The sequence below is a fragment of the Heliconius melpomene genome, chromosome 1, assembly GCF_056956725.1.
Source record: "Heliconius melpomene rosina isolate 202511_hmr_F chromosome 1, ASM5695672v1, whole genome shotgun sequence".
Taxonomy (NCBI): Eukaryota; Metazoa; Arthropoda; class Insecta; order Lepidoptera; family Nymphalidae; genus Heliconius; species Heliconius melpomene.
In genome coordinates, this window is record NC_140389.1 from 10,634,047 (window position 1) to 10,658,060 (window position 24,014).

The 24,014-nt window shown below is 31.8% G+C and overlaps 3 protein-coding genes across 5 annotated transcripts in view; all 3 read right to left on the minus strand.

The window, feature by feature from the left end:
- The window catches only part of kkv (hyaluronan synthase-like protein kkv), a 20,174-nt gene extending 18,374 nt beyond the window's left edge, over nucleotides 1–1,800 (minus strand). For both annotated transcript variants that reach the window (XM_085207968.1, XM_085207973.1), the window contains exon 1: nucleotides 1,665–1,800. The gene's annotated coding sequence lies outside the window, so the exon portion shown is untranslated. The remainder of the gene's footprint in view (nucleotides 1–1,664) is intronic.
- LOC146541378 (chitin synthase chs-2-like) lies at nucleotides 1,665–18,931 on the minus strand. Of its 2 annotated transcripts, XM_085207989.1 has the most exons (24): nucleotides 18,324–18,931; nucleotides 16,696–16,806; nucleotides 15,206–15,450; nucleotides 14,838–15,004; nucleotides 14,317–14,650; nucleotides 13,978–14,177; nucleotides 13,569–13,884; nucleotides 13,146–13,366; nucleotides 12,984–13,075; nucleotides 12,660–12,811; nucleotides 11,963–12,225; nucleotides 9,946–10,156; nucleotides 8,635–8,835; nucleotides 8,105–8,331; nucleotides 7,629–7,796; nucleotides 6,818–7,123; nucleotides 6,294–6,526; nucleotides 5,876–6,002; nucleotides 5,296–5,448; nucleotides 4,910–5,086; nucleotides 4,227–4,394; nucleotides 3,829–4,060; nucleotides 3,502–3,653; nucleotides 1,665–3,041 (listed from the first exon to the last, which is right to left on the minus strand). In XM_085207989.1, the coding sequence occupies exons 2-24, from the start codon at nucleotides 16,797–16,799 to the stop codon at nucleotides 2,901–2,903; spliced, it is 4,590 nt and encodes a 1,529-aa protein (XP_085064115.1). In that variant the 5' UTR covers nucleotides 16,800–16,806; nucleotides 18,324–18,931; the 3' UTR covers nucleotides 1,665–2,900. The 2 variants fall into 2 exon arrangements, with proteins under 2 accessions (XP_085064115.1, XP_085064124.1); XM_085207998.1 differs by lacking the exon at nucleotides 6,818–7,123.
- LOC146541379 (uncharacterized) lies at nucleotides 18,845–24,009 on the minus strand. The gene is made up of 7 exons (XM_085208007.1): nucleotides 23,293–24,009; nucleotides 23,066–23,182; nucleotides 22,718–22,952; nucleotides 22,309–22,402; nucleotides 21,810–21,979; nucleotides 21,202–21,450; nucleotides 18,845–20,810 (listed from the first exon to the last, which is right to left on the minus strand). Exons 1-7 carry the CDS (start codon nucleotides 23,476–23,478, stop codon nucleotides 19,195–19,197), a joined length of 2,667 nt encoding a protein of 888 aa, XP_085064133.1. The 5' UTR covers nucleotides 23,479–24,009; the 3' UTR covers nucleotides 18,845–19,194.
- Between the last annotated feature and the right edge of the window lie 5 nt (nucleotides 24,010–24,014).

The window sequence follows — 24,014 nt, forward strand, 5'->3', positions numbered from 1 at the left end:
ACGGGAGTTCCATTTAAAATTAGTAATTATCGCGATCTTATTATAATATAATATATTTTTCAAATCTTTATTGGGTAAATTCCATTCATCTTTTGAGTTGGCATAATCAAAATTGTTACCTCCATTATAACATGCAGAACAAGCTCAAAACAGGTTCGCGTTACAATGAAGAAGAATATTTTAATACAAATAAAATTTAAATATTCTTATTTAATAAATAATACGCCATTTTAATTAAGCAGTTTCCGTAAAAATCGTAAAGGTCATAAGATTTGTATCATCTATCTATCAAAAAGAATTGACCTTTAGCCAAGATAAAAAACGAAGGCGCATCCGTTATACTTTTATATGTATATATAAAGAGATTTATTTCTTTTTTGTTAAATATACTGGTAGAATACTCTATTTTAAAATACTTGGAATTCCGCTAGTTATTCCAGGCGATAAATACTAAGAAATATCTGTATATTTACCATTGTTGATATTTCTCTTTATCTTTTTATTAAATATTTAATATATTTTGTATAACAAAAAAAAAACATAATTCTGAGGATAGTAAACTTGATAAGTTACAATTACGAAACTGAACGTTACAAATGAATGCTATAAGAGCAATTAGTATTAGCGTGCACTTTGAATGCAATTAGGTTTTGTAACCGAGCGTTGGGCAGACTGCGTAATGTATTATTTTACTAATTATATAATAATTATTGTACGGAAATAACTAAATGTTTTTGTTTAAGTGAGAACGACCCTCTGTCGGTGCCGGATATACGTGAGGCCTAGAGGCCACGCAGCTAATTCTTTCATATGATTATTTCAGTTAATAAACAGTTATTTAATAAAAAAAATTATACTACGGTCTATCTCTATAATATGATAGAGCAGCGTTATGTATTATACTGTTACATTTACATACAATCATATGTTTCTTTGTTTACGAATCTAATCCAATCCAATTTTCTATAACTATAGGTGAATTTAATTATAAACTAAAATCTCTCTAATTAACAGTACATTTGCCTGATAACAACTATCATCAATTTCTCTAATTTCCGTTTATATCTTTTGTCATTATATCAATTGGCTGTATCATTTCTAATTTCTTTAGAATGATCTAAAATAAAATAATAAATGTTACATCTACTCTATAAATGACTATATTACATTATTATTATATGGGCTGTGTCCAGTTTCCCACTCTTACTTACGCGTACCTAGAGCGCACCAAACCACCTACATACATTCACTTTTGTTTGGCATTGCGAATAACAATATCAGTACTAGTAATTCAATAGTAATTTCACTAATCAATTAAAACATATATATAATTACTAAAGATTTATATTTAACCTACTTTACGGAGAGAGAGTGCGACTTTAGAAATGACAAATTCACACTTTCGAAAGCAAAATTCTATAAACTTACAGTAGATCACTTTTAGCATGACATAAGACTTTTATAGTGAAATTTAAATATATATCAAGCACTCTCTATATTCTGAATAGAAATCTTAAGCAAATATACATATATGTATGTACATGTATATACCTGTGTTATGGAATAAGTTTAACGCAGCTGATCGCGTAGCCTTCACAGATTTAAATTGAACTTTTTTATGGAAACTTACAATAAAAATAAAAAATATAGTCAAAAATACTTACAATTGTATCTATATTTAAATCCAGATATTAAATCACTTCACTATAACACACTCGCGGGTCGCATGGTGCGTGAATGCGGTGAGGTCGCCGCGCGATCACTGTGCCCACTGCGCTGCTCGACGCGAGCCACTCACTTCTAAAGCCACTGACTCACTGTTGAGGCTTTCTTAATGAGTTTTTCCAACTTTAGTCATTATTTTTTCTATATTAAGTAGTATAGTAGGTATAACATTAACTGATCGTCTAATTCAATAATAGTGGATAAAGATTTATTATTGATTAAATGGTCTTGTCTTTATCGGTAATTAAATTAAATTAACAATCTTTGATCTACCTATCAAAGAAAAAAATGCCTTTAATGTAGAATATGCTTTAAATTTCATATAATGAGACACATTTAACAAATTTTATTATATCATTAATATTTTTTTAAAGTATAATATCACAAAAATAGAAAGTAATGTATGATATAATAATTATAGACAACATATGGTAGTACAAATATATATAATATGGTAGTTATAGCTCTTACTGTAGTGTACGTTACTTTATATCATATATATTGGATAATAATATATACCAAAACCTAGAATCATTTAGATTGTATGTCAGAAACTCTATATTTGGATACTATACATTAACGACACATATTTGACGCTACAAATACGACCATTATTTTTTTTACTTTTCTCAACTACCCACAGTATCCCGCACATAGTAGGCAAAAAATAATGTAAAACTTGACTTACATATACAATATGTATTTGCAAGATATCACTAAAAGTCGATAAATTTTAATTATTACAAAAACGTAGTAACAGGTACATATATTTTTTACAATTACATTGTGATAAATAAAACTAAAGCTATTTTTCTTCTAATCATTTTAATACATATATTTTGACTACTTAGTATTGCCTGTAATAATTTAGAAATAAGTTATTAATAACTATGAGTTAATAGTAATAATAAAATCTATCGTTACATGAATACAAATACTACAAAGTCATATATAATTTAATAGACAGTACCAATAATTAAATAATTATAATCAATATAATAAAATCATCGTTAACTTATAATTACTGTTAAATAATTAAATAACTACAAACAATATTTCACACAATTTCTATAATATAAATAAATAGGTAGTAACGATATATGCATGTAATAACATAATTATGGTCAATCAGTCAATTGTCAATCGTAGTCAAGAATCATTATAGAGTTTATCAGTTAGCCGTAAATTTTGTAAGTATCTCTGAACCGGACGGTGCTGCGACGCGGGTGCGGCGACATGTTGTCGTCGTCGCTGTCGTACGCGGGTTCATATCCGCGGTTCACGTATGCCAAATTCGATGTTCTCGCCATATTTAACTGTAAAACAATGCAATCTTTAATAAACCTGATGTAATCTTTGTAAATTTCCTTTTTCGTATATATCAATTATGGTCGTCGTAGATACCAGAAGATGGACGCGACGAGTGTATGTGTAAACGAACTTTAAATGTTAAGTTGTTCAGTTATTTGTATTTAAATTATAATTGCAGAGGTCACAAGTCATTAAAAATGTACGTCGAAATATTTTTGGTAAATAAAAAACTATGTTTATTTATTGCTTTTAGTAGCTCAATGACATAGTGATATTTACAATATCTTAATCATTTAAATATGTACTGCTAGTGTTACATTAATATAGTAACGATTTAGATCATCAGTGTTCTAATAAGTACTTTTGTTTATAACATACTTTTAGATTACATTACTTCTACATTAAAAAAAATCTACTTAATAATGTGATACATATAAACAACAAGATCAACAATATATATCTTACCGTAGCGGGGTCGTCGTATATGTCCGTCCCGGCCTGCAGTTGCGAACGTCTCTTCTCGGCGAGCACGGAGTCCCTGCGCGTCATGAGCGCGCGCAGCGTCGCCCGGCGGGACTCGTTGTTGTCACCGAGAGATGTCATACGAGACGTTATTGCTATGTATGGAATGACAATACGTTAGATTTCCGTATAAAGAGAACGTCGCCGTGTAAAGACTGTTGTGACCCGACAGTTGTGGATTCGATTCTTAATCGAGGAAATGAATTATTTGAATTCTGGACGAAAAGTGAGGATACAGTGTGAAACAATGAGAATATAATGAACACTTACATGGGTCACCATTTTGCAGGATAGTGAGTCTTCGTTTGAAATTAGCATCCAAATTGACAAAGTTCTGTTTCGCGTCTCTTGTTTTTTCCAAATTGTGTAACGTCTTACGCCTTGACACGTGTGACTCATCGACGCCGCGCTTTTCTAAGTCATCCACGTTTAGCTTCTGAAGATCTTTCGCTATTTCTACCGCCCGCCTTTCGAATTGAGCATCTTCTGTGATTTCATTCGGCTGTAATTGTTATAAAAACTATAAATTTAAGTGTGTACATGTATCCTAAAATATAATGAATTAGCGTATATAATCCAGCAGACTGTGTTTCTCCTCAATCAATACAATATTTTTTTCATACAATACTAAAACTGATACAAAAGTATACCTATAACTATTTTCTTACCTTATTAGCACAATACCAATTAAGTTCAACGGTCGAAAGTAAGTGCGTTAGTGTTCCCATTCTATGTAACAACATTCCAAAGAATTGTATCGCGAGGACTGAACCAAAGAATATGATCAAAATGGACCCGATAGGTTCTAGTGTTAAGAATTCCTGCTGGATAGTTATCTAAGGAAAAATATAAATAATCTTTCATATATCAAACATTTTTTTATTTTTATTTTATAACTTTGTTGAAGTAATAATAGTTACTATTAAAAATAAAAGACCCGACTGCATAAAACGAAAAAGAAAAAACAAGCTCAATAATTCATTAGTATTAATAGTATTATACCCATTTGGCCCCCGACTGTTAATCCTCTTTTTAGTTCTTTTTAGCTCTTTTTAGTCTTTTTCAAATCTTTAATTTGAAACCCATTATTCGAAGAAAATAATTACTTTCACTAAGTAAAAAGCATCGCACCGCCGCTATGTTTGATTTTTTTAACGTCATTTTTTTAAGAACACTTGGGCTGCTAAGACAAACTTAATGATACCTCAATTATGTAAATCCGTTCAGCGGTTCTAAAGATATAAAATAATAAAAAATATCACATACATTTTTATTTAACGTTAATAAAAAGTAAAAACACAGTCAGGTCAAAAACACAACTCAAACAAAACACGACTAGAAAGATACTTACAATATTCGATTCTCTATCGAACGTCAAATCGATTTTCTGTCCAAATGGCCACTTGAAGTGCAATTCCGCCTGTCTTAGCTGGAGTAAGAAAATGGCGAGAACGAAAAGCGTGTTTAACATGAAAAAAGCGAATACCATAGTGTCGCGCAAATTCTTCAAGTCATTTGTAATACGATCCTAAAACAAATGTTTTCATAAAATACAAATTACTAATATGTTGCAGGAGACGCAATTAGACAAAGTTAATAGTTTTCCGCATACATTGGCATATTTAATTTTTAAAAAGTGCAATTTATAGTACGTCACAGTTGTATTAAAGTGTAATATAGTGTAACAATAACGTAAGGTATAGGTAACTAAATATACATATAAAACTATGAATATACTTTTTCTTCTTTGTTTTCATCAATTGGTCTCAAGTATGTGTCAATGAGGTCTTTCCAGAATTCCGTTTCAGCTGTAGTCAAGAAATCAACTTCCCCTTTTTGCAGGTTAGGATCTTCAATCCAGTAAGGATTGATCAAATCATCTCTTTCTTCCTAAAAACATATATAGAGTTATTAATGACCTGCTCGAGGACTATACAATAATTATTTATTAACTACTAGGTACCACTAATCTGTATTACGTATGTTTTTTTATGTATGATATACGATGTTTTTTTGATGGGATGGCCGATTTAAATGAAATGAAGTTTACGAAAATTCAATAGTAATAACTACATTTTATTGGTAAAAGTTTACCCTATATAGTTTAAATATTCATAGAATAAAATATACTTTATTTAATTATTTCAAACAAATAAAACATAAAAATGCCTTAAAAAATAAACATGCAATGCAAGCAATAAGACTGTTAATGCTTCAACCAATCTCTTACAGATAACCTTTCATATATATCCATAGAAATAAATATTCCTATTTCTATACACGAAACTAAATATTTGTAAATATAAAATTTTATTACTCTTGGTAAGTCACTAGAAGACACTTCGCTGTCCTCATATTCTGGTAACATTGACAACGTATCAGTTCTCATTCCTATTGAGGATCGTCGCCTAGGTATTAATTTTTCTGTCTCCTGCGATGCACCCCTTTCGAGAAAAAGATGGATATTTTGATTTTCACGATTATTACACATTTTAAATGAAACTATTTAACAGGATTAATCACTCATATTTAGTTTTATATATTTTTACAAATGTCTTATGTATTCTACTACTTGTAAATATGCAAACAATCACACAGAAGATATATTAACTTGAATGAGGTAGCAAAAATAACTATCCTCAAATATGCCCAAAAATGTATAGCCTGCTAAGCCTGCTGCTAAACCCGCCACGGGCATAAAGCTGTATATGTCTGAATCTAAAAAAAATACATACAAACTGTCCAAGCGTTTATCAATTTTGTCCAACGAGTTAGATATCTGCAGTAAGTGTAAATCTTCCTTATGGTCCTTCGGGTTGGTACAGCAGAGGCATTTAAACAAACCGGACACACTAAACTCTAATGAGCCAGAAGTCTCATCAGCAGATTTGCCAAACCAATTCAAAATCGTCTTATTATCCATTTGTTTTTTAGCTTCTTCGGCGGCTTTTTTCTCCATTTCAATTTCCTGAAAATTATCAAATATATAACTTACTGCGGCCGTCGTCGTGAGGCAGCGGCAATGCGAATGGCAAAAAAACCTTGAATTCCGCCACCCAATACGCAATGCCTCGAAATTTCGGCGGTCAATGGCAGACAGAGTGTCTTAACACTAGATTCCCTCTACCTACACGGCTATATATGGGAAACAGCATGAAGCTGTAGCTGTATAATAGGTTTGTAAACCTAACCCAATTTGACTGTACATTAGTTAAAAAAGTAATAATATAAAATAATATACATGCACATGTAATATTACCTTCAACGTTTTCTTTTGCGCCACTTCTCGAGTACCCCATGTGATATTATTCAAATTACACAGCGAATATATGATGAGTAACATGTACATGCTAGGTATAGTTATATAGTATATAAGTAAATATATTAAACATAAAAATTCTTGTGGATGTAAAGCCGCTGAAACGAAGAATATACCGAAAGTGGCGACAAAGAATATACTAGAAGGGGCCATCCAACCGTCTTCAATGATTTGTAGTACAACGCCCACTATCACCATCAACATCACCATTGCGTATAAACAAGATATTATGTTCGCCAGTTGTAGCTGAAAATATTAGTTCTTTTTAATATTTATTAGCTTCACGCTGTATCCCGCATATACTAGGGTAGAGACTAGGAGTTATAAGACACTCTGTTAATCATTTTCCGCCGAATTTTCAAGATATTGTGTGTTGACTGGGACTCAATGCTGGATTTGGCCTTGTCACCAAAACGAGGACATGAAAATATTAAGTATTTACTTCACTCCATAAAAATAAAATTATTAATATTAATACTTTATAATATATTAACGATAAATATAAAGATGTTTAAGGCCATCGTAGGGTTACGGGACAGCGTCTGACTGTAAGCTCGATGGTTTTTGATCTCTCAAGACAAATTACATTGTTAAATTTCACCACTCAATATATACCGTCTCGAATTCAGATGAAAAACGAAAAGCGGAGTGTCTGGACAGTAGGTTTTCTCCGTCTACCAAGCTATATGCAGGATAAAGCGTGAAACTAAAAGTTATCAAATCTTATTAGTAAGAAGAAAATATTAATTACCTGGAATTCAGATTTACAAGTCATACAAACTACAAAGAATATTAAAAGTGGGGCAAAATTGAGAAAAAGTGCGTTTAAATTACTTATGCCAGTGAGGGCATTGATAGCGCCTATCATCATGAGGAAGATCGTTCCGGGACCCAATACTGTACCCAACATTAACATCATCTGAAATGCAATAGAATTTTGGAACATATCTATATTTCTAAGTTTCTGTAGATAAATGTTAAATTATATCAATATGGTATTAGTCATCTACATAAGAAATAACTATGACCGATTAATAAACACAAAGTAATTATTAAAAAAATTACATTAAATATGTTAAATGAGAATAATATGCTTACAATAATTACATTTGTTTCATGACAATTGAGCTTATACAATTTAATTAGAATTTTATTCTTTTTACCAACATTTAATCCAATGTTTCGAAAATTAATTATTTATTAAGTAAGCTTTTAATAACTATTTACCTGATATATAATGTACAATGTGGATATATTATCATTGACTTCAACGGTTCTTTTGGAATCTGCTAATAAATCAAAAATATTGGCCATTGTAGAGGGCACCCATCGACGTCGCTGGTTAAAGAATTCATTAAAGCTTTCTGGGCAGTGAGTGTAGGCGTCCGACGCGGCTGAGTACTCTACACGATAACCTCGTTGTAGGAGTAATGTGCAAAGCCATCTATCTTCACCTATTTAAAAAAAATAGAAAACTATGTATTAGCGTAAATCTATTAACAGACTATTTTTATGTATTGATTATTGTAAATGAGAATAACTATTATTTAAAATAAAGCTTGACAACATTACAAAACAATGAGAGGAATAAAAAAAATGAGAGTAGAAATAGAATTAAAAAGTTTCGATATAAAAATAGCTCAGTCGACCTAGGTCAAGCCGAACCTCTGTAAACCCCAGAATAAATATCTAAGCATCGCACTAGACGAGAAGTAACAAACCTACATACGTTATGAGCAGCTATATCGTCCTATTACCTTGATCATATTGTACAAAGTGTCTCGCTTCAGAAGCTGTCATAGTATATTTCCTCATAACGTTATCATCCATCAAAGCTTTTCCTCTAAAAAGGGAGAAGCATCCGGGACTACAGAGTACGCAGCCGGCCATATGTTCAGTCGCTTTTTGCAGCCAGTGACCAATCGCATACTCGAATATTTGATACCATGCCATAAAACCTGTTACCAAAACATAATTAATTAATTAAAACACAATACGAAACAAATATTTTTTTATGTTCTCGAATATTCTACACTGTTCCAAGGGCGTAGCCAGCTTTTTATATAGAGGGGGGGAAGACAAAAAAGCCTAGAATTTTAGGAAAAAAGAAGCCTTATAAGATAACTTTATTGTCCGTCCGTCTGTCAAGAGACTTTATCTCTGGAATGCTTGGAGATATCAAGTTGAAATTCAAACCTTATGCCTAGCCCATATATCGACAGCCCCATGATCTCCTGAAAAAAATGTTTATTTTCTCGTTTATTAGTTCAATCATGTTCATGTTCCCCCCTAACGACTTCTATGGAGCTCGTGAAAATATAGTTTTCAAATGATCGACTCATTTTAAATAAAATGTGTGAATACAGCACTTGGATATTTGCCTTTCAATCGAGTATTTTTAGCTATGACTGAAACAGCAAATGTGTAACAAATATCTACATAACTCGGTTTTATGTTGCACTATCATTTTTGTTAAAATAAATATTTTTTTAAATCTATTTATATGATAATGTAATAATAGATATTAATTCAATTATTTTATTTATTAATATGTTTGGGAGTCTTATCGTTAACTTCGCACAAATACTGTATCTTATCTCACATAATTGTGAATTTGGATGGATTCTAGAAATTGATAAAGAGTTTGATCACCCTTTAAAAAATAATTAATAAGGATACGAGTATATTGAACATTTTTAGGTACATAATATAGCGGTGGTAAAAAAAATTTAAAAGAGCACGAAAATCTAGGCGGCGGCAGCGGCTCTCGCGATTTTGCCCGCTTGACCTTGTGTTGACTTTCGTGATCTAATAACAATATATTTTTAAAGAGTATATAGTCTTAGTCTTAAAAGTGAATTTTCAATAACAAAGACAGACAAGCCGACAAACAGAAGTTTCTTTTTTTAAAACATTTGGGTTCTATTACATTGATAAATGCTCGCAATAATAGTTTTTCTCATATATCTTCCACCGAACCTACCAATGGAAGGAGAAAAAAAGAATGACGAGATATTTTAGTTTAATTATTTGTTTATAAGAATGTAAATGCTAATTATAAGACCAACCTGAGCCAACGGGATGAATTCTACCACAAGCTGCTCCCAAATTCTTGTCTTTCTTCATGAGATCAATAAGCAATGTAACTGCGATCGGTTTAAAATCTATATCTCCATCTAAAGCCATTAGATATGTATTTTCTGCCATCACTTCTTTACGGTCGACGGATATAGGCAAATCCATTAAGCGATGTCCCAAAAAGTAGTACATGTACATTACCTAACAAGAAGAAATACATTGTAAGTAATGGAAGAAAGGAAGAAAACGTAAAATATTGAAATTTTGTTTACGTATATGTTTTACAATTTAAAGTTTTTTTTTCGTTCAGCTTAATGCTGTATTCTGCACATAGCAAGGTAGGTAGGTCGGGCGGTACCTGGGAACCTATTGTTAAGATACTTCTGTTTCCTACTTTCCGCTGAATTCTACAAGTAAGTATTGCGTCTTGAGTGGCAAGATTCAATGTTGCCTTTTGCCTCGACACCAGAACGAAGAGCGAAAATGGAAATTCTAAATATTTAATTTTCTCGAGTGGAAATCGAACCTACAACCTGTCGCATTTACAGTCACTGAGTGTTTTAACACTAGGTTCTCGCTGCCTACCACGCCATGTGCGGATACAGCGTCACGCCAAAACAAATATTGAGTAAAATCGGTTATCATATTAAGGTGAAGGTCATATTAGTTACAACCGATTACTTATCATTTAATACTTGTATTGTTAGATTTACAAGCAATCACATGTTTACCGGTCAATAAAAAAAATCTGACAGTTCAAAGTATGCAACATTGATTGATTCCGATTAACATTTACTCTTTCGTATTTATGGCAATTTTAGAGTTCCCTACCTCAAAAGCAAAAACGGAACTCTTATAAGATCACTTTATTGTCTAGCTGTCAAGACTATTTATCTCGAGATTACGTGGAGGTATCAAGCTGAAGTTATTATCAAATATTCCGAAAAATCAATCTTCTATGTTAACGCAATTTATAGATACGAGCATATTATATGCATCGTTTTTGTTGTATTTTACATAAAATTCCGCGTAATCAAAATCTACATAGGTACATGTGTCTACAGTTATGGTTATTTCGGCAAGAAGTAATAGCTTAAAATATAAATAAAGAAAAACATCCGAATAGTGAAAAATTATAGTATTTCATAAAAAAAATATATTACAAACTTATAATTGTAGTTAATTTCATACAAAACGACACCATACGCCCGCAAACTTCATATGTCAATTTTTATAAGTTGTACTTCCCGTTGACCTACTACCCTGAAGTAGGTACGAAACCGTCACTGGGCGAGTCTGACTCGCATTTGAGCAGTTTATTATGTATATTTTTTATGTTAAAACTTTCGTTTCCGTTTCCTCATTAGCAAAGTTATGTACAAATGAAGCAATGAATTAAATATTAAGTCGCGTGACTATTGACAGCTTCTAATGCTAGAACTTCCTTAATGAATATACATATATACTAAATCCAGCAATGAATAAAAAAAACACTATTAGGTATAAGTGGGAGTAAGAATAATGAATAATGTATGTATTAACAGTATTGTCAAGTATAATCGATTGTCATAGCACACTATTATCAGCACTAAGACACATATTTTTAAACATTAGAGTGAAAAGGTAAAATTAAGATACCAGGAATATTAAGGCTCCGTACCAATATTACTTTGTAATAGTTGAAAAATTTAAGTTTGTACTAACTTTTCATAACTTTATTTTCATATTTTTCTCATAACCGTAGATTCACGGGAAGTATTCTATAGGGTTTGATTACACGGCGAATTTCATACAAAATGATGCAATCGAGTCGATTTAAAAGCTTAGCTTTTTCGGTGCTTAACGAACCTTATTAGTTTCAGCTTGATACCTCTACGCAATCTCGAGATAAATGGTCTTGACAGATGGACAACAAAGTGATCTTATAAGGGTTCCGTTTTCACCTTTTAAAGTACGGAATCCTAAAAAGAACCTTACTTATCATAATCTTAAATAATCGCGACTTACTTGTGACCATCTCTTCCTATGTCTAATTTTAGATTTATCCTTCAAATGGCATATCATTTTGTTCTTGCCAGGCATAATCCATACTAATTTTCCTCCATACGGTGTTGGGTATTTCTTGGGAGGCCTTAGCCTTACGTTAGTAAGATGAACTTCTGAAGCAGCTTCATCAATAGTGTCGACAAGGCACTTAACGAACCGATTGACTTGAGAATCTTCTGAACTGTGGTCTGATATCTCGAAAGCATCGTCCATAAATATATGCGCTGAAAATTTATATAAAATTCAACTGTAATACTTTTTCTGATTCTCATGATTGCATATTTTAAGATATTATATGTTCCAATAAGTCTAATAATAAAGCCATAAAATAAATGATGAAGGACAATATCATTATGTATTAAAATAAATTAACTTCAATTCAATATTGATCTAGCAAATTGATTATATTGATAATCTACTGTAAAACTGAACTAAAAAATTCTTACAAATAGGTAATCAAAATTATATAAAAATAGCATCAGCAAAAAAGTTACAAATAAAACATACAATTTTTTGATGTGACGTTTACTGAGTGACAATTAATGATAATTGTCATTACATTTATTTGTATGTGTTTGTAAGTTCAAAACACTATTAATAGCGTCTTAGTTAACTAAGAACTGAACTGAAGTTCAATTTAAGATTACACGGTCTCTACCTTCAAGTTCATAATAGTCAGGATCTATAATGCCCAGATATTTCTGAGCAACTCTTCTAGCGCTTTGGTCTTCATCCATTCTAAAGATAGACTTCAAGAATTCTATCATTTCCTCTCTTGTCTCATGCCACATCGTTGCACATACATAGATTCTGTAAGTAAAATGTTAGTATAATATAACTCACACCAAAAATACAAAGAAAAAACATTAACAAAATAAAACCTGGTAAATGAAACACTCAGGACTATTTTATTTTATTTTAGATAACATTTCTTATTTTATACAATTGAAACTACAGAAGTACTTTAAAGGAAATACCTTACCGAGTAATTGAATCTGAAGGTCTTACATCTTTTATAATATGTTCAGAGCTAGCGTTTGATATTTGATCAGAGTTTTTATGATCTTTTAGTTCCTAGAAAAAAAAATACATTACATGACGTATTCAAAATTATTATAGAACAATATAATATTAAAAACCTTACATCAAATTGTATTTCAATTTCTTCATCTTTAGTTCTATTCACCAATAAAAATTGGTCAACAAATGCGCCGTTATACCAAGGCTTTGCGAAAAGTTTGTCTGTCGCAGCCAATCTCTCGCATCTCGGAAACCATGCGTGTAAAGTAATCCAAAACTGGGACACCAGCCATAATATCCATATCCAAGCCATTTCTCGTCCTATATAATCCTTTAAGAAGTATACTGAAAAGTAGCACCCGAATGTAAACTTTTAGTTATTCGGCGCAATATAATATTTGAATAATTTATACTTTTACGTTGAATGGTAAAAATATCTTTGACTCAACATAATTTAATAATGTACTACCTTATTATTAACACTGATACATAGACTTTTAAGATGAGATTTTTAGCTAAAGTACGTGGTAAATTTTTATTTACTTACCAGGCGGTATTTCAAAGAACAAATAATCCGGTATAACGTTACGGAAAGCACATGGGTCAGCATTTTTCATGCCACAGAACAAAATCAATAGGTTCACGCAAACAGGCCCGACTAGCACTAGGGCGAATGTAAAACTGAATTTTTGTATTAAAATTTTGCAAGCAAACTTCGCTGCTCCATAACAAATATATGAACATCCTACTTGTATCAATGCAACCCATAATGCAGAAGGCCAACTTGCAGCTATGTCAAAAGTACCCCCTGCTTCAGCATACTCTACTGTACCTTGGTAGAGATTACTCAATACGACTTGTACCTGTAAATAGTTTAAATATAAGGTTCTTTAAATGATTGATGAGATATAAAATGTAAGTTAGGATTATTATATAACATAATGAGAGATTCGTACCTCATGCACTTTGTACAGGCGCTCTCCAAACGCGTCAGTTGCGTTAGTAAAAAATGTAAATGGTGCACTGTCCGTGACTTCCAACGATACCACAATACAAACCATGAACACGACAATTTTCCACAAAGATAGGAACAGGTGCGCGTAATATCGAGAATTTTTAATTTCATCCCTTAATTCACAAAGAAATATTAGAGACACTGAAAAATAAAATATAAAATTAAGATGGAAAACAGTCTAAGTCTGTTGAAATCTGCTTCTCAACATATCAACATTTACAAGGGTACAGTGGTTGGAAGTTGTTTAAAGCTAATAAAACTAGAAGAAGTTAAATACAACCTGATGTATGTCTTCCTATATATCCTACAAAATTTTCCCACCAGCCAAGTGATATAAGGAGGCATGCAAACGGTATGCACCATAACGTCGGCGTTCCATCCAATAATGGCCACACAACAAACGCTGTCGCCTGTGCAGAAATCGCTAAGACGTCCAAAATTAGATTTAATACATAACGGGACTCATTCCGATCTCGTACAAACGCATTAAGTATTCCTGGTACTATAAAAACTGCATTCATTAACATCGCACCCTTCACTGCATCCAGCTCTGGTAAAATGAACAATAGCAGCAGAGCAGTACCTAACGTCTGCAACGTTTCTATTACAAATGCCTGAAATAAACATGATAATAGTTTTTTATCAATAGATTGACTTAAGGTTCTAATTCTAACTATACAATAGTACTTTTAAGAAATTCTTTAAATAGTTACTGTTTGACGTACTGAGAGACACTTGAAGAATTCCTTCAAGTTTCAAAAGTAAACTATATTTACATTAAAATATAAGTTTTAATCTCACCGTTATAAAATAACCCTTGGAAGGTTTACGTGTGGTTTTGAAAAAGCACATTCTGAGACTCCTTAAAAACATTCCTAATTCTGGAACACTGAACATCAAAAGCAATGCCCAAAGCCATGTTATACGTTCTTCTAACGAGTGTACTGTCATGAACTGTTGATCTAATGCTGAATAACAACAAAATACAACTTGATTAAATTGGTGGATAGACTTTCAGCATGATACTTCTACGCGATCTCAAGATAAATGGTCAATGGAACAATGTTGATGATGGAGACACGGACAACAAAGTGATCATATAAGGGTTCATATAAGGAAAAGTGATCATATAAGGAAAAAGAAGTAGGTTACGAAATTTAGAAACGTACCCAAAGCTTTGTTACAATGGCTAAATTGACGTCCCTTTTTAATCTGTGAAGTTGTGAATAGCAAAGTCCCTTTTGCAACCACCGCACCACCTAATACAACGGCGAATACAACAATATACGCCAAAAATTTAAGAACTTTTACGCTGAAATCTATCCAAACTGTTGAAGCCATGGAACCGCTTTCTTTTTTGACTGGTAATTCTCGAAATAGATTCCATCCTTTCGTTTCTTGGGCTGTCCTTTGGCTGCAATAAATAGAAACAAAATACACCTTTCATGAGCAATATTATCAGAAAGTAAGTTATTTATGATGTAATCCACTCGGGCGAACTGCTAAACCTGGAGTAGAGCGTAGTAGTATGTGATAAATATACAAATATTTTTATTTTCTATATTCGCGTTATGATAATCAATTCAGTTTGTGATAGAACTATCTGCAATAAGATTTTAAACAAATTTATCATCACTAATTGCGTTACTAGCGCTAGGAAATTTATATGAAAGTACATGTCAAGTGTTGTTTTTTAGGTACTTTCCTATACCCTAAAATATAAATAAAACACTAAAGTCTTGGTCTATTATTAATTCTTAAAAAACTGGCATTTAATTTTATTTTTGTCTAATTTCATAATGTTTTTGGATTGTTTTTAATTAAGTACCTACTATTAAAATTCCACTGAAATTACCGTACTAAATATCACGCATCAGGTATCATTACCGTTACGAGCACTTGTATGTAAGTACATATATCTAATCAGTAATCTATTAATTGATAGAGACCTAAACAATGCTTTTGAATAAATCACTATCCTTAGATCCTTTTGATATCAATTTACTGATTCATACATTACAATATGTGCTTTTGGTTTTTTTAAGCTTCATACTGTATCCCACACATAGCACGGTTGGCAGATGGAACATGCGAAAATAGTGTTAAGACACTCCATTCCGATTAATACACTTCCGTTCACAACTTTTCGTCGTATTCTGGAGACATTGCGTGCTGAATTGGGGAACTTAACGCCGCGCTTTGCCTCATGGCCAGACCGAGAAAATGAAAATATAAGTTTAAAAAAAAATGAAAATATTAATAGATCTACCGAAAGATATTAGGTAAATGAACCCTATGGAAGTATCCCGGATTGAACCATTTTTATTAATTATATTTTTTTATGGAAAAGACAATTCAAACGAACGTACGAGTCACCAGAGCCTGCGACAGGCTCGTGCTCGGCCTTTAATGATACTTTGCTAGTAAATTGTGTTCTTAAAGTTTTTTATAGGCCTTTATGTTCTCAACATGTAGTACATACAAAAGTCCATATAGTAGTAGTATGGACAGTACCTATAATTTTTTTTTTGTCCATATAATTTTACATATTAAAGATACAATTTTTCATATTCAAAGTTTTATATAGTTCCTATTTAATTACTAATAGTCTATGAACTTAACATGAACAAAAATAAACGAGAATGAAATAAAATCATACTCAAAATCATCATTGTCATCGTAAAGTGGCTGAAATTCTGCATCGGATAGATCTGTTTCTTCGTCTGCAACTCCTTTCAATCCTGCACCTGGTGATTTAGCCATGGAACGTCTGAAAAGAATTTAATTATACAATACATATTTTTCTTATATTAAAAATACTATTCTGCAATAACTGCAAAATAGTATTTTTCTTTGTTTCATATTAAATTCGGCCGTCGTGACGCGGGGCCACAAGAGTGACTGCAGCATAACAGTTGTGTAAAAAGAGGAGAAAGTAATAAACATCGTTGTGATGAATAGCCATGAACTGTATAATTTAACATTCTTATAATTTTCTAAAATTAATTGATAAATAGTCCTGAAGCACAAAGCAACCTGACAGTTAACAATATTATCTACAGCAAAATGGATATTTTTCAAATATAATCATTTAAGTTTGCAACATCTATATCATCCATTTATGAACGGAGAATGTATCCTTCTAACGTATACCTTATAATACATTAGGCTAAGACCCATGGAAAGAGAATAAAATATAAAAATGTTGAAAAACCGGGAAAATTATAACTGTTATGCTGTATACACAACTCTTAGTTATGTCTATTCGATCATAAACTATTAATAATAAACTTATAGTAATGAACAACCAGGTTTTGTTATATAAAAACAGAATAATTACTAATAGGTACCTTTATTTGGCAAATATTAATTAATTACATTATTAAATATATATCTTAAAAAGATCCAGTCTTTATAAAAATAAATATGTAAAGAAAAAAATTAACAATAAAATGCTTGCTTTTGTATTTCTATGAGATTCGTTACAATACATCTAGCCTTTCGATGGCTTTCTACTAAATATTTATAACCTGAATTTAAAAAAATCAAATGTTTAGGTCATTTTTTTCCTCTTTGCTATTTTCACGTATCATAGTAGGCAGAAAACCAACCATCCAATTTTTTCTCAGCTTTCTGCCCGTGGTGAGTGGAGAATTTTAACGCTCCTCTTTCTTACCGGAGCGAAGAAGTGAAAATGACTTAAACATTTCACTAAATGAGGATCGAGTCCTCAATCAACGCGTTTACAATCAGACGCAATTCAACTGCTCCACGTTGGCATTAAGTATATGATTTAATTAAAAGACGCACTTTGCAATAAAATTGATCGTGAACATTCGAGAAAATTATTGTATATGAATACAATTAATTAGGTGTAATATATTAACATTATGAAATACCTACGTAAGAAAGTTTTGAGAATACTACGACGCAATACTTTTGAAGCACTTTTACTCATAGGTTTGAAGTACTAATTGTTCCTACACATATACATATGTACATACAGATTATATGAAAAAGTGAACACTGAAGTAAATTTCAAATTTTACTTAATGCTAACGACATTAGTTTTAATCATTTGTAGAATTGATTTTAATTAAATAATTATAATATAAACAAAAAAAAAAATTCTATACAATCGAGGCAATAATTAATGTTAATGTTTTATCATTTGTTTTCTTTTAGACCTACGCGGCTATGTATAAAATTTGTTTACAAAATATTAACTTTTAGCAACTGACTAAAAATGCATATTACTTAGCAAACTAATGAACAAAATAAACATACCTTTTAAAAATATGGAATAAATTAAAGAGACATCACTGTGAAATAAATCACTTTTCAATATCCATGCACAATTTATATAGTTTAATAAAAATAGTATTATCGAAGAACAACGATCACTGACTGAACTTGTTCGTCACTCAACAATGCCAAACGAATAATTTCAAAGCATCATGTTATCAGAACGTCATTATAAATTATCATCAGATTATAAATATATCAATGATAACGGATCATTGATGACCGTGATTTTATATGTTCTAAGGAAGCGACATTGGCGAGATCTTATCATGATTATAATAATAAATTCCCACAAATTTAATTATAATACCAAAATATTGTTTGGTTGTTTGTTTCAATTTAAGCTACAAAAAACCATGGAGTGCGTTAAATATTTATGGTCAAAGGGAGTCCCCGTCGTAAGCTGATAACGAATAGAATAGTCACTTCACGTCTTTAGAAATATTCATTTTCATTTCATACAGAATAATGAAATTACTTTTAACAAATAATAAGATAAACGGTTTTCATTAATCTTATCGATATTTTATATTTATATACACATGAGTATATATATATATATATATGTATATAGCAGAAATATATATTGCCTTTATGAAATGATGTTGTAAAAAATGCAAATATATAATCAGTAGTTATATTTACTGACAGACACAAATTACTGACAGAAATTGGCCAAAATTTTGTTATCTTAAAAAGACAAAATAATCATTTTAAAGTAATTAAAATCATAAATGTAATTAAATATAATATTGAAATAACTTAAAAGTTCCAGTTATCACCATTACATAACCATCAAAAATGTTATCTTAAAAATGCTGCAAATTATCACTAATATAATTAACAAAGGTTATTAATTGTCATTTTCGTTGGCCATACTTTTTGGGTTACTATAATCCTGGGTTTTACTATAATCTACTACATCATCCATTTTGGAGAAATTACCCATCGCTACTTGAGCAATTGTGTCTGCTATGCTGGCTGCACTTGAGTAAGAAAGCGGCGTAGACATCTTAGGCAGTTCCTCGTCACTTATCTTACGACTTTGACTATAATCTGCCACATAATCCGGCAAAGTTGTTTTCTTTGTTAGTTCCAGCATTTGGTTCAGGAATGGATCTCCTCCGATTCGAGGTGAAGAACTAATCTGAGGGTAGTCCATTTGTGATTCAGATGTAGATTTTGACGACTCACTTTTTGATGTGATAATGTCGGAGTGCTTAACAGATTCAATAGAGGAATCCTTGCCTTTACCAATACTCCCAAAATCTGGTGGCAGATAATCTTTGCTGCTACTTTTCAACAAGTCGTGTGGACTTTTCATCATCATACTCTGATCTAGACCGGCTTTAGAAGAGATTGGGCTACTACTTGAAAGTGGTTTAAGAAGTGATTCTTGCATTTTCAGCAAAGACGGCGACAGGAACATATTATTGGCAGCGAGAGTGGACTTGGACATCGGATCCGGTATGCCCAATATACCTGCACTGGAGTACTTACTTGCTGAGAACAACGCGTTCGCTATATCTGCCGAACTCATCATAAGATTGGACGCAATACTCGCGGGTATGGGAGCAGCAGATGTAGTGCAACTTGTTGATGTACTAGTTGATGTTTTCTCATACACCATATTGTTGGAAAGGTTTTGTAGCGAAGCTGCATATGAAGGTAAATCGGGAATTTTCGAAGAGGGCAGACTGGCTAGGTTGGATGCACCTAAGCCTGGGGTGAAACCTGCAAGCATACTATTCGCAGCCGCTAAGCTTTCTAAGCCCGTCGCTCCAAGTGAAAGCGGCATATTAGAAGATCCTAATCCTAAGGCCATGCTTGTTAACATATCCAATCCAGTTGGATAGGCAGGAAGAGATGGTGTTGTCGATTTCGATGACTTCGAAGAGTTCGGCAGCACTGGAATATTTAATGGCGGCGTTTCAAATTTATGTGGCGACACTGATCCTATAGCAGATGATACATTTATTGGTGGGATCCCAACTGGCCTACTGACCATTTGCTGTAATGTACTGACTGAAGGGAAATTAGGCGCGGAAGACGAGCTAGGTTTAGATGCTGGTATTGGTTGTGGAACAGCAAGTAGCGCGTCCAAATCCATTTTATCATCATTCTCTGATGAACAACCTAATTCGTCTCTAATAAAATGCCATAACAATCCATCGCTTTGTTCGCGAGGAAATTTAGGTGTTAAAGTACACTTTAATTTATCCAAAAACATTATATCTGGTTTAAAGCTTTCTTTAAAGTTAATAAATGCTTCATCCATATATGTGATATAATATTTAATGCTTTTTTTTATTTGCTCCATTGCATGAGTGGACAGATGGCTGTCATGTACCATATTGTATTGTAGCAAGAGTGGTCGTGGATATTCTGTAGGCCTTTGTTCCGGTGGCGGCATCACCCAAAAGAATGTTAAAGAAGATTCCAAAACTGGACTCTCAGGGTTATAAGGTGCTGAAATAAAAAAAATGCGCTTTTACTCACTTCTATTATTATAAAATGGTAAGCATTGATAATACATGAAAAATAGAAAGATTCCAATCAATGTCTCAATTGAATGTTGTTCAACTGCTATAGTCATGTTCACAGATCATATATTATATGGTAGCATATTATATAGAATTTAATGCTCCACATATATTACATTTATAGTTAAATAGTTACAAATAGATATATTCTTTCAGCCTAGTGCTGCATGGATTTATCACTAATTGAAATTGAAATTCAAATTCAAATTCAAAATTCAAATTAATGTATTCCAATTTATTAAGAATTGTGAAAAAAAAAAATCCACAATTAAAAGTATCCGAAATATTTAAATTTATATACACGAAGCTGTACTTACAGCATATAACGCCAATACAGGGTATATATGATATCTCTGAAGGGCCTCTTAACTTTATTTGATATTCCAACTGACTATCACAGTCCCTCAAACTGGGCATTGCCGGGTTGGTTGGATGTGAATGATACCAGCCTAGCAATGTAAGACCTAATTTTTCTATCTCCATTTGTATTTCTAATTCCACTAAAACTCGTGGCCTTGAGTCCTTCTTACTTATTAGACATGGAAATGTATGAGTTATCATCACATCTGAAATAATATTTTATTGGTGTATTTGAGACTATTTATATAATATGTTCATATATTTTGTGTTTGTTGTTTATATAATATATAAAATCTTTATATAATAATATAGCAATACTTGTTCACTATAAAAATATGATGATCACTGTGATATTCAAAATCATAATATCATATTAAATTCAATTTAATTTCAGTGTAATGGAATAACTATCAAATAGCTCTAATAAAAAAATAATGAATAACATTAAAGAGCTCTAATAGAAAAATAACATTAATTAGAAGAAATGTTTGTGTGAATAAATGAATGTGTTTTTCTATAAAATAGTTACTGAATAAAGAAATTATAATCACAATGTTGTACTTACTATGGTTATTTAAATCCCAAGTTCCTGCAACATAACCATATACCTCCTCTTTCTTCAAGTGACAGTGAATATCAAGTACAAGTAAAGCATTAGAGCTTACAGATACCAGAAAAGGTTGAACTTTCCCAGCTGATGAAAATGATACTGCTTCAATAAGCATGTTTGAATCACTGAAATAAAATTGTTTACTTTTAACAATAGTATTATTTCATTAATGAAATTATTTACTTAAAATAATAGTATACTTATAATCTATTTATTTATAATAAAATAAAAAACGTGTGTAAAAAGGTGGGGAACCTAGTGTTAAGACACTCTATATGTCACTTTCTACAAAATTCTAAACAATTGTGTGATAAGTTCAATGTTATTTTTTAACCTCTAAGAGAAAATAAATTATGAGCCTGGCTCATTGGAATGGAATGGAAAGAAAAGAAATATAGAATTCATTAAAGAATTACTGCAATGTATGTCTTAACTCTAAAATTAGATGACTTACTGTTGCATCATCCTGTTTGGAACAGTGTTATGCTTCATAACAACCCTCTGTGGCGGTGGCTCTGGAGGGCTTTCCACTTCCATCTCTGTCTCTTCTATAAGCAAATGAGATTGTTTTCTATACTTTGATAAGTGCATTCTACTCATTGCAAAAGGGAAAAGAATTTAGTTTTAGAAAGTCTTGCACAGAGTATTGGGTTCTAGCACCCACAATGAATCTGAATTTAAGAACTGTGTAATGAGTGGCAGAATACATTTTATTTACTAAAGTAAAAATCAGTAAAAATCAATACACCACTATCACATCTATAGTCACACTAGCACAATGACTTTATATTTTTAAAACTATACTATAGATTTAGCTAGCAACAATACATTATGGACCAAAAAAAGGATGACAATAAAATTACCATCACTATGCATGTTTTCTCTTTGTAATTGTTTCTTGCGAAGATATGTTGCTTTAATTGTATCAAGCTTTTTGCCCCTGTACTTTACTGAAGCCCATCCACAGCCAGATCTTTTGTCAGGGTTAATAATTCTTTTGCAATGAATTGCCCAAGCCGAGGGAGAGCAGAAAATTGTTTCAGTTTCATGTGATTTGATTTTACCATCAGCTTGCAGATCCCCAACAAATTTTTGACCCTAGTATATAATAAAACTATATAAAATTATATTTTCTAAAATTTGCCACTTAATTCAGTTTACTTAGTATTCGGCAATCGAATTCGTAAGTTTGTAATAACAGAGTAAATTACCAAATATTCTATAGTCATTGCAGCTGTTCCTGGTTCCAACATTTTATCTTCTAAGAGCATTTGTAAAGTTACTCCTCTGCCAGGCATAGATTTGCTCCCTGGCTGAGTTTCAGATTCCTGAATAATAACAAAATATGTTTCAGTTAAAAAGAGTATGGTGTACCTTTAAAAATTTCTTGGAATATTATTGAAATAAATTGATTTCTAAATCAATTTGACTGTTATACCTCATCAGAAAATTCCTCTCCGCTTGCAATTTCTTCTTTATCCTCGAATTCTTTTATAGTCTCATTTTTTTCTTTCTTAGGTTCCTCAGCAGTATTATCAGGTATAGCCGATTCTGATGGTGAAGAAGAAAAGTTGTTGTTTCCAGACATTAATGCTGCGGCCAATTGCGATGTTTGTAAGTCCATATTTTTCAAGATATTGTTCTATTTACTAATTTTAATAAACAAACTCTTAACAACAAGCGCATCCCCGCATCCCCTCACAAACACAAAACCTAAGCCACAGATTACAAAATACAAATTGGTAACGAAGCTGAATCAATCAAAATTATGCACAGTAGATTGGAAAAAAACACTTCCAGTAGATACTATCTAACTAGGATGAATAGAAATCACGTGGTGATGCAGTTAAGTTTTTTTATATCATAATATCCAATGATGTTCATTAGTAAAAGTACTACTATTTTATTCGTTTCAATTAAAGAACAAAACTATTTTATACTAGAAGTAGGTATTGCATCGATATTGAGGTAAACTTATGAAAAAGTAAAATAAAACATGTTTGAGAATCCAATTATGATTAAAGATTTTTGATCACGGCAGTGGAGTAGCGAGCTTAACTCGCGCCCGGGGCAATATACTTCTTCATCTTCAGTGCCCCTCAGACGAACCCATTTAATTTCATATGTATTAAATACATATATTGCAGATATATAGTTTTG